Source organism: Mus musculus, chromosome 4 (assembly GCF_000001635.26).
Source record: "Mus musculus strain C57BL/6J chromosome 4, GRCm38.p6 C57BL/6J".
Classification (NCBI taxonomy): Eukaryota; Metazoa; Chordata; class Mammalia; order Rodentia; family Muridae; genus Mus; species Mus musculus.
The window spans coordinates 108,290,233-108,301,348 of NC_000070.6; the positions used below are offsets into that span (position 1 = coordinate 108,290,233).

At 45.8% G+C, this 11,116-nt stretch overlaps 1 protein-coding gene across 2 annotated transcripts in view; it reads right to left on the reverse strand.

The window, feature by feature from the left end:
- The window catches only part of Zyg11b (zyg-ll family member B, cell cycle regulator), a 73,371-nt gene extending 62,478 nt beyond the window's left edge, over positions 1 to 10,893 (reverse strand). Inside the window, exon 1 of one of the 2 annotated variants that reach the window (NM_001033634.3) lies at positions 10,659 to 10,858. In NM_001033634.3, the coding sequence (NP_001028806.2) occupies positions 10,659 to 10,688 (30 nt within the window). In that variant the 5' untranslated portion in view covers positions 10,689 to 10,858. Of the gene's footprint in view, positions 1 to 10,658 lie in introns of both variants that reach the window. The other variant, XM_006503213.4, reaches the window with a different exon arrangement.
- Positions 10,894 to 11,116: the final 223 nt, after the last annotated feature.

Consider the following 11,116-nt stretch of genomic DNA (forward strand, 5'->3'; position numbering starts at 1 on the left):
GGATTACCCAATTGGATCTCCTCAGCATTTTCTTTCTTTAAAGAATGGGTGGGATTGATATTATTTGGAGATACACTTTGCTGTGGATTAGTGTTGCTTCTTTGATTGGTCTGTAAGCTTAAGGCCTAAACTAGGAGAGACAAGGTGGTTATTGCCCAGGCGCTTGCAGCTCTAGAACATGGTGCTCCCCCTGATATATGGTTATCTATGCTTAGGCAATAGGTCGCTGGCCACTCAGCTCTTACATCTCATGAGGCTAGTCTCATTGCACGGGATAGAGTGAGTGTGCTTCAGCAGCCCGAGAGAGTTGCACGGCTAAGCACTGCAGTAGAAAGGCTCTGCGGCATATATGAGCCTATTCTAGGGAGACATGTCATCTTTCAAGAAGGTTGAGTGTCCAAGTGTCCTTCTCTCCAGGCAAAACGACACGGGAGCAGGTCAGGGTTGCTCTGGGTAAAAGCCTGTGAGCCTAAGAGCTAATCCTGTACATGGCTCCTTTACCTACACACTGGGGATTTGACCTCTATCTCCACTCTCATTAATATGGGTGGCCTATTTGCTCTTATTAAAAGGAAAGGGGGAGATGTTGGGAGCCGCGCCCACATTCGCCGTTACAAGATGGCGCTGACAGCTGTGTTCTAAGTGGTAAACAAATAATCTGCGCATGTGCCGAGGGTGGTTCTCCACTCCATGTGCTCTGCCTTCCCCGTGACGTCAACTCGGCCGATGGGCTGCAGCCAATCAGGGAGTGACACGTCCTAGGCGAAGGATAATTCTCCTTAATAGGGACGGGGTTTCGTTTTCTCTCTCTCTTGCTTCTTACACTCTTGCTCCTGAAGATGTAAGCAATAAAGTTTTGCCGCAGAAGATTCTGGTCTGTGGTGTTCTTCCTGGCCGGGCGTGAGAACGCGTCTAATAACATAAACCTTTAAAAAAAAGGCCCAAGGCTGACTATCAGGATCTTCCTCAAACAGTCTCCACCTTATTCTTTGAAGCAGGGTCTCCCTGTCAAGCCTAGAGCTCACCGATGAGACTAGTCTGGTTAGGCAGACGGCTGCGGGACCTTCGGCCCTCTATCTTTTGAAGCTGGGATTACAGGTGAGCCATTGAAGCCCAGCCCTTATGTGGGTTCTAGGAATCCAAATTGGTCCTCTTGCTTATATGCTAAGTGTTCTAATGACTGCTTTCCCCAACCTTTCTCTCTTTCTACATTTTCAGTTACTGTAGGATAATTTTTATAGGCCTTACAGTCTTCATCACAATTAGTATAAAAGCTTCAGTGGCACCACAGCTGGTCAATGAAACGTGTGTGTGTGTGTGTGTGTGTGTGCGTGCGTGCGTGCGTGCGTGCGTGCGTGTGTGTGTGTGTGTGTGTGTGTGTGTGTGTGTGTGTCTGGACAGAGGCTGCCATCTTGTGTCTTCCTTGATTCCCCTTCATCTTAGGTTTGAGACACTAAGCCTAAAAAATATCAATTTGCAGGTCAGGTGATAGTGGCACACACCTTTAATCCCAGCATGTGGGAAACAGGCAGGTGGATCTCTAAGTTCAAAGCCAGCCTGGTCTAAAGAAAGAGTTCCAGGATAGTCAGGGCTGCTACCCAGAGAAACTCTACCTTGAAAAACAAAAACACAACAAAACAGCCATCAACTTGCTAGACTGGCTGGCCAATACACTCCAAGGGACCTACCCATCTCCTCCAGGGTTACAGTACCAGGGTAAGCCCAAAGCACTGTGCCCAGCTATTGACATGAGTGTGAAGTACCTGAACTCAAGCCCCCATGCTTACACAGCAGACCCTTTACCCACTGAGCCATCTTCCCAGTTCCCAAAGAAATCTTTAAATGCTAAAAGCATATATATTCTCCTTCAAAGTGCTTCATGAAAGGTATTTATCAGCATACATCAGAGCCATAAAATTGTTGTACCTATCCTTTGGAAACAATATGTTGTTTTTAAAGTTAGGGTCTCACTATGCATCACCGGCTATCCTGGATCTCTCTATTGTAGACCAAGAACCTCAAACTCATTAACATCTGCCTGCCTTTGAATCCCTGGCACTGAGATTAATTAAAGGTGTGTGCTATCACACATACCAAAACCTTTGGGTTTTGTTGTTTTGGGGCAGGTATGCACCGTCACATCTAGTTTATTAAGTGCTAGGAAATCTAACTCAAAACTTCCTACAAGCACTCTACTAACTAGCCCACATCAGCCTGTTATTATTGTTGCATATTCTGCTTGGTGTATGGAGTGGGGGATGCATGTACCATACTGCCTGTGCAGAAGTCACAGGACAACTTTAGAGTCAGTCTCAGCTTTACAGGGGTTCCTGGGATCAAACACAGATTGCCAAGCTTGCACGGCAGCGCCTTTACCAGCTAAGTCATCTTAGCAGACAGTGTTGGTATTAGAAAAGGCTCTTACTATGTAGCCCTGCCTTGCCTGGAACTCTCCATGTGAGTCCCAGGGACTAGACTGAGGCCATCGGGCTCAGTGGCAAGTACCCTTACTTAACGAATCCCCTCACTGTCCCTCCTTCTTGGAAATCTTTTTTCCTTTCCTTAAATTCTTATTCAATTATACCCCATTTTTTTTAAAATCTCACTTTAAAAACTCCTCCACTTTATTTAAGAAAAAAAGAAAAGCGGAGTCTCCCCCTGAATCTGGAGCCCACCCATTCAGACAGATGCCCTTGCCAGAAAGGCCTGGTGCTCCTCCCACCTCTGTTTCCCAGGACCAGGAGAGCAGGGGCTAGCCATGGCATCCAGCTTTTCAGATGAAGAAAAGAAAAGAAGAAAAAAAGAAAGAAAGAAAAAGCAGAAAGAGGGGCTGGAGAGACGGCTCAGCAGTTAAGAGCACTGACTTCCAGGTCCTGAGTTCAATTCTCAGCAACTACACGGTGGTTCACAACCATCTGTAATGGGATCCGATACCCTCATCTGGTGTGTCTGAAGATAGATACAGTGTACTCATATAAATAAAATAAATTTTAAAAAAAGAAAGAAAAAGAAAAAGGAAGAATATTGGGTCCCGGGTGACAGCCCAGTGGTTACGGGTACTTGCTGTTTTCTAAAGACCTGAGTTTCATTCTTAGTACCTATACTGAGCAGCTTACAACCACCTGTAACTGTAGCTCCATGGGATCTGCACACCCTTCTGACCTCCTCAGCACCTATCCACACCCTGCTACTTACTCTATTCCAAATAAATAAAAGCTAAACAAATAAATGATTTAAAGGAACACTGTTGCCGGGTGTGGTGGCACACGCCTTTAATCCCAGCACTCGGGAGGCAGAGGCAGGCGGATTTCTGAGTTCGAGGCCAGCCTGGTCTACAAAGTGAGTTCCTCGGACAGCCAGGGCTACACAGAGAAACCCTGTCTCAAAAAAGTAAAAAACACTGTTAAGCTGGGTGGTGGACAGCATCGTTCATCTTAGTACTTGGGAGTCAGAGGCAGGTACAGCTTTGTGTTCCAGGACAGCCAGGGCTAAGAGAACATCGTTAAAGTTATCCTTCGCTTCCCTATATGTAAGTGTGATTTGTCTGTATATTTTTACAGGATGACTAATACTTCATATAATCTATACTCAGCTAATATAGGACAATAAAGATGTTATCAGCAATCCATGAAACAGGAACATGGCTCAGAGGTAGAACACCTGCCTTGGAAAAAAGTTGAGTTTAATATTCAATGCTACAAAACATTTTTTTAATTTTTATTTTGAGACAGGTAGTGTAGCTCTGGCTGGCCTAGAACTCAATATGTTGATCAGGCTTTTCTCAAATTCACAGAAATTCCTGCCTGCCCCTACCTCCAAGAGAGCTGTGTGCCCAGCTACCAAAACAAAACAAGTTTTAAAAAGCAACAAAAATGTAATAAAGTTAGAAAACGGTAATGCTTTAGTGCATGACTTTTGCAAGAACTCTAGTGAATATATGACTTTAGGAAATGTATCATTAGTTGTTTTGTGGTCCTGGGGAAGCTGACACCAGGCCTTGCACATGCTGACCAAGCACTCTAAGACTGAGCGACATTCCAGACTTTGAGTTTTTTGAGACATGGGTAGTCCAGGCTGACCTGAAACTTGAGGTCCTCTTGTATCTTCCAAACATTGGAATTAAAGGTGTACTATGCTTACTAATTTAATAAATCCCTAAAGGCAGTTTATAAGAAACTGAGAACTGGTAAGCAAAATTCCAACAATAGTATCAGCCATCTGCCCTGCCAATGGCACAGTGAGGTCACTACAGAAAATACACTTAGCCAAAAAGTGGAATGCTAGATCCTTGCAATTTATTTTTCTTACATGGTTTCCTCCAATTTAAATCACTAAGTAAAGGCATTTGCTGAAAGATTTACAACCTTTGTCCCTAAGGACCTGAGTTTGGGTCCTGAGCTCAATCCCTGAGCCCCACTGGTGGGAGGAAAGGACTACTGTAAGTTGTCATTTGATCTCCAGACACACAGTCAACACATGAATAAACAATATCCTTTAAAAATAAGTAATTTCAAATAAACCACTATTATAACATGGTGAGAGTCAGAGTTTATACACTTATCTCAACTGAACAACAGCTGTCACCATTCCGGACCGTTTCATAATTCATCTCAAATGTAACACTATATATCCACAGTCTTTCCACCTGGGTACGGTGGCCTGCACCTGCAGTCCTATCACTTAGAGAGGGAGGCAGTGGATCACTTGGGTCTACCATTTCTAGTCCAGCCTGGACAACATAGCAAGAGCCCATCTCAAAAAGGCTGCAAACAACAACAAGCTTTTCAAGATAGCAGGGGTCTTTAACATGACTCAAGGGCTCCTCAGGCTGATCACAGGTATGTTTGTTTTGCACATCCTCATGCCAAACTCGGTTTCTGGAATACAGCCTACCTAGCCTACTCGCTACCTTTAGTGACTTTTGCTGGGATTTTGTTTTGCCTTTTGAGAGAGGATCTCCTGTAGCATAGCCTGACCTTAAAAAATGACCACGGATGACTTTGAACTCCTAATCCTCCACTGTCATCTGAGACTAAGGCAAGTACCAGTGCCCAGTTCCTCCCCTTATTAGTCTCTCTTACCCACTTCCCACAAACCCCCTTCCTCTTCCTAATTAGCCCTTCTTCCATTCTCATGTCAGGGAAGGGCAGGACCCAGGAACTTCTCCCTTCTCCACGACAGAGTACTGATTAGACCAATCTTGACTCGATCTTGTAATTCAAGTAATCAGGGCTAGCCTGAGCTAGAACACAGCAGCTGTGTCTGGATCCTCATGTCTCTACCCCGTTGACGTTCACATTTTCTGTATTCCTGACTTTTCCCATCACAGTGCCAGAACAACCTGACAAAAACAACTAAAGGGAAGGATTCATTCTGGCTCACTGTTCATCTATTCCTCCATGTGGGAATGGCAATTGTCACATCCCACCAATCCCACCAATCCCACCAGCAGTTAGACAGCAAAGGGCTAAAGCCTGAGCCAGGTGTAACTCAAAAAAGCCTGCCCTGAGGCAATGCATTTCCCCAGGTCAGTTAACTTCAAACACAAGAGCAGGTGAAAGACACTTCATATTCAAGCTATTATATTGTTTCTGACATATTTTAAATTATGTGTGTCCATCTGTGAATATGTGGATGTGAGTGCAGGTGCCTAGAGCAGCCAGAGGCCAGAAGAGGGCATCACATCCATTGTGAGCCATAAGATGTGGATACTGAGGACCAAACTCAAGTCCTCTGGAGCAGCATCAAAAGCACCCTGAACCGTTAAGTGATTTCTCCCCTTTAAGGAACTATTATACTTTTAGTTTTGTTTGGCCCTCCCTCTACTCCCTCCATCTCCCTGTCCCTATCTCTCCTCCTCCTCCCAATATCCCCTCTTCTTCTTTTTTTTTTTTATTTTTATTTCTAATTATGTATGTCAGTGTGAGTATGTGCATGTAAATGCTGGTGTCTGTAAAGACCAGAGGTAGTCCCTGGAGCTGCGGTTACAGAAGCTGTGAGCCACCCAATATGGGTGCTGGGCATTGAACTTGGGTCCCTCGGAAGGACATCAACTGCTCTTCAGCACTCTATTCCCTCCAGTGGTTTTTGTTTTTGAGACAGGGTCTTCCTATGTAGTTCTGACTGACCTGGCACTCGATACATAATCCAGGCTGGCCTTGAACTCCCAGAGATACTCCTGCCTCTGTCTCCTGAATGCTGGAGTGCTGGGATTAAAGAGTGCTCCATTGTGCCCATTTTTTGTTGTTGTCTTGTTTTGTTTTGTGGGAGAGGCTTTTTGTTTGTCTTTTTGTTTTGGTTGGGTTGGGTTGGGTTTCTCTGTATAGCCCTGGCTGTCCTGGAACTCACTTTGTAGACCAGGCTGGCCTCGAACTCAGAAATCCGCCTGCCTCTGCCTCCCGAGTGCTGGGATTAACTGTAACCAAAGTGCTTACACAATAATGTCTCGTTCTTAGCAGCTGGTAAAAACCAACCTCTGCATCAATGTTGTATACTCTGAAGATGAGACAGACTCTAACCAATAATAACAGCTAGAAATAAAAAAGATGGCTTCTGAGATATATATATATATATTCTGTGAGCTGCTAAGAGAGATGGGTATGACCCAGGAGTTTTTGTTATTTTGTTTTTCATCTTTTGAGAAGTAGGCAAGACCATCAGGCTTTCCTGAATTTCTTAGAAGGAAAGTCAAGTGCACATGTGGTCCCTCCTGACCACACTGGTCTCTTCACAACACAACTCTTATCATTTAATTCCTCAATTCTCTACTTGAGACAAGGATCGTCTCCAAAGCCGCTAATGACTATCACATTCCATGATTCTACCAAGTCTGTGGCACATTTTTAAGTATGCTAAAACCATTCACATTTAAAACTGCTCTACATACATAAAGATATGAGAAGGCAGGGACCACACCTGTTTTGCAGTCTACCATATTCCCCATGCAAACACAGTCAGATGGCACTCCAGAAACACTTGGATGAGTGAAAGGTCAGGGCTGCATCTCAAATCTGAAGTATCAGCATTGCAAGAGTTCTTGAGAGAAACACAACTCTCAGGTTCAACCCCAGACTTCAAAAATCAAACCCTAGAGGAGAGGTAGCCAGCCCAGCACACCCTCCCTGATTCAGTCAGCTCTGCCTTAAATATATCAAGTATTCAAAATGCACCATAACACTTGAAAAATATATATGAAGCTTTGTAACAATTATCTAACTATTTACTAAATATATTAAACTACTATGCAAGAAAAACATAAAAGTAATCTCCAGCTCAAATGGGCCAGTATTCTCCCTCTTCACCCTTCCCACATACTTACTGGTATACATATTTAACAAGCAAGAACAACTCTAGTTAGTTGAATATGAAGCTTAAAACACAATAATGCCCAATTATCTGCTATGGTCTGAATATGTTTCTTCCAAATTCATATGCTAAATACCTATTCTAGCCTGTAAGATGATGCATAAGGAGGAGGGGCCTTCAGAAAAGTGGTCAGATCAACTAGACAGAACTGTCTGAATGAGACTAGTGCTTTCATATAGAAGAAAGCCCAGGGAACAGCCTTGCTCCTCCATCACAGAAGAATCAGGGGAATCATGTCGTCTATGAACCAGGGCATGGCGGTGCATGCATGCCAGCACTCAGGAGGCTTGTGGCAGTAAGACACCCTTCCGTTTGAGACCAGCCAGTAGTACACGACAAGCTAGAGCTATGTAACAAGACTACCTTCAACAAAAAAGGGGGACTCAGGATGTCTCTGCTGACAGAGTCCTTGCCTAATATGAACAAGGGTTTGGGTTCAATATGCAGCTCTACATAAACCAGATATTGTGGCATGTATCCAAAATCTCAGCACTAGAGAGGCTGAGGCAGATGGATTGTTCACGACCGTCCTCCACTACATAGTGAGGTTTAAAAAAGGAGGGGTTGGTGAAATAATAGTACAAATGCTGTATGGCAATGTGTCACATGGCAATGTGTGCCTGGGACCCTGTTGCTGGGAGGCAGGGACAGGCAGAGTCCTGGAGCGCACTGACCAGGCCAGTCTAGTCAAATGGACAAGCTTTAGACTCAGGAAAGGATCCTGTCTCAGAAAATTACATAAATAAGGAGTTCAGCACACTTGCTGCTCTTTCAAAGAACCAAGGCTCAATACCCAATACCCAAATGATGGCTTACAACCATGCATGTAACTCCAGTTCCAAGGGACCTGACACCCTCTTCTGACCTCCGCAGGCACCAGGCACACATGTAGCACACATCATATACATAGGCAATACATAGGCAAATTACTCATATTTTTTAAAAAATCCAAAAAGCTAAAAAAAAAAAAAAAAAAAAACCAACTCTGGCCTCCACACACATACACATACACATGCATGCATGCATATACATGTGCATGAGTGTGCTCGAGCTTGCACGTGTGCACACAGACACAGACACACACACAAAGAAGAAGAAGAAGAAGAAGAAGAGGAAGAGGAAGAGGAAGAGGAGGAGGAAGAGGAGGAGGAGGAGAAAAGAAAGGAAGGAAGGCAGCCAGCCCCTTTCAAACAATAAATGTGGTGGTCCCTATCCCTGGATTTTCTATGCTCCAAAGTTCATAAAAATTTCTGTTTATTAGCTAGCCAGCTGATGGTATTTTATTATAGCAACCTAAATGGACTAAGACAGTATCTTTCTCACCACACAAGCTATTACACCTCCTATTTCTTCCATCCTTCCAGGTAGTAAACATGTCATCCTTCACTACAAATCTTTTTCCCCCAGAGAACAGTTTCTCTGTGCAGCCCTGGCTCTTCTGGAACTCTATAGACTAGGCTGACCCCAGGGATCCATCTGTCTCTGCCTCCCCAGTGCTGGGCCTAGAGGAGCACCTGACTTTCACAGCCGATCTTAAATCTCTTCCCAGTCACACTTAAAGTGAAGTTTTCTTCTTCTTTCCCAAATGAGCCACATAAATTCTATTCATCTTTTAGGCCCAGCTCAAATCACGCCTTTGACTCCCCATCCTTTGAATAACTCATTCAGTCTCCGTGGAAAGGCCTGCATTTCCAAAAGTCTAACAGCCTGGTACCTTCTCCAGCAGGATGGCTCTCTAGTCTGAAAAGAATCATCACTACATCTTATTCTACTCCTTTTTGCACCAAAAGACGCTTCAACTCACCCTGAGTAGTCTGCAAGGTGCCTCAAATTTCAGTGGAAGACTGCACTTGACAGGTGGGGAAATGAGATCATAAATCAAACCATTCAAGAGTCTACCTGACCTGGGCACTGGGAACTCAGGGAATTAAGTAAGGCCCAGTTGTTTCCAGACTCTGACTCTCCTTGGGAAGGAACAGAACAGCACACAGTAACAGTGGAACAAGTGAGAGGCAGTCACTGGGAAAAGACAATGGAGGATCAGCAGAGTCAGGGAGCGAGGGAGTGTTTCCCGGTTAAACACCAGACGGTAGGTTACCTTCCTAAAAGTCAGATGGAGGGAAATACAACCTAGGAACTTATGATTATCAACAAGTCTTTTTGACTAGAATGTATTATTTCCTCCCAGAGATCAACATTTATTTTGTATAGGATAGAACAATGCTTTCAATATATACACAGCAAAACGCGGATAACACTTAAAAATGGGACTGTAGTCACAGCCATTTTGAAGCAGAGGAAAATTTGCAAAGAAAGGGTTTCTCCAAGAAAGGACAGAAAGGACAGGACAAATACAACCTTTCGGAGGAAGGTATTCGAAAGACTGTCACAATCTGACTGCCAGGCTGATATTCAGACCTCAAATGCCCTTGGTCTCTGCCTCCTAACAAAAACAAATCATGTGCTCTGAGCAACAACTGTCAAGCCTGCAAATTACAAAAGATTTTTAATTTCCCTAACGGTAACTCCACATGAAAACACATTCAAAATAAAAATGTAACAACCCTTTTTGGCTATTTCTGTCAAAAGGCCTGATAATCACATAAGGCTACAGGATGTACTCTGTAACACACCCCACTCAGGTTTTTGCAATGACACTAAGTAGTAAAGCTTCCAGACTATTCTTCCATACCGCCAATCTCCCCTCACTTCCCCACTCCAAAACAGAACGGAGAAAGAAAGGTTACTAATCTGTATGTACCCGCCCAACAGCTCCCGGGTAGCAATTGCCTTCCAATTGCTCCTGCTTAGCCCTCTGAAACCTGCACAAGGAAATGGGGACAGATGTGTGAGCCGGCGACGGAGGACATCCGACAAGGGGCAGAGGAAATGCGGATGGTCGAGGACCAAGGGGAAGAGGGGGCGCCGGAGATAAAATGGTGAAGAGGGTCGAGGAGGGAAAGGAAGCAAAGTGTGGGAAGGAAAAGTGGGGGGTGGGGGTGACTAACGACCATAGAGGAGAAAGGTTAAAATGGTTGAGGAGAAAGGGGAGGGTTAAAGACAGGGAAGGGGGGACGAGGAGAATGCGAAGGAGGCTGTCACCGGGGGACAAAAGGGTGTCACCGGAAAGAAGGGGGATTAAGGGATGTCTCCCAAAGAGGTTTGCTCCTACTGGTGGATGGGGAACGCGAGCCGGAGGAGACAGAGGGAGGGTGCAGGAAGAAGGGTGAGACGGCTGCCCGGCGTCCTCGGGCCACCCTGCGGGGGGTGGGGGGCAGGCCGCGCTAGCTCACCATGGCTGCGTGGGCCTGGTCCTCCGGCATGCAGCCTCGGTCCTGCGTGCGGTGGCAGGCGGAGCCCGAGCCCGCCGCTAAGATCAGCCGGCTCGGGGGCTCCAGGAGGCTCGGGTCAGGCAGCGGCTCCGGGCTGGGCCCAGGCCTCGGCCTCGCTCTTCTGAACTACAGCAGCCGCTGCCGCAACCTGACCGAAACACAGACTCCGCCTCGCTCGCCGCGCCTGCTGCGCCCCGCCCCCCCGCACGAGGTCCCGCCCCTCTCCCTGAGCCTACCGCGCCCTGCCCCTTAGAAGTCCCGCCCCTCTCTCCCTTGCATGTCTCGCCCCGCCCCAAAGTGGTCCCGCCCCCTGAAGACCCCGCCCCGTCCCGGCGTAGACTCCATTCTCAAACGCCAGCCCTTAAAGGGGCCAACGCCCTCTGACGAGGCTGTAGTCTTTCCGTTTGGAAGAGCTTTAA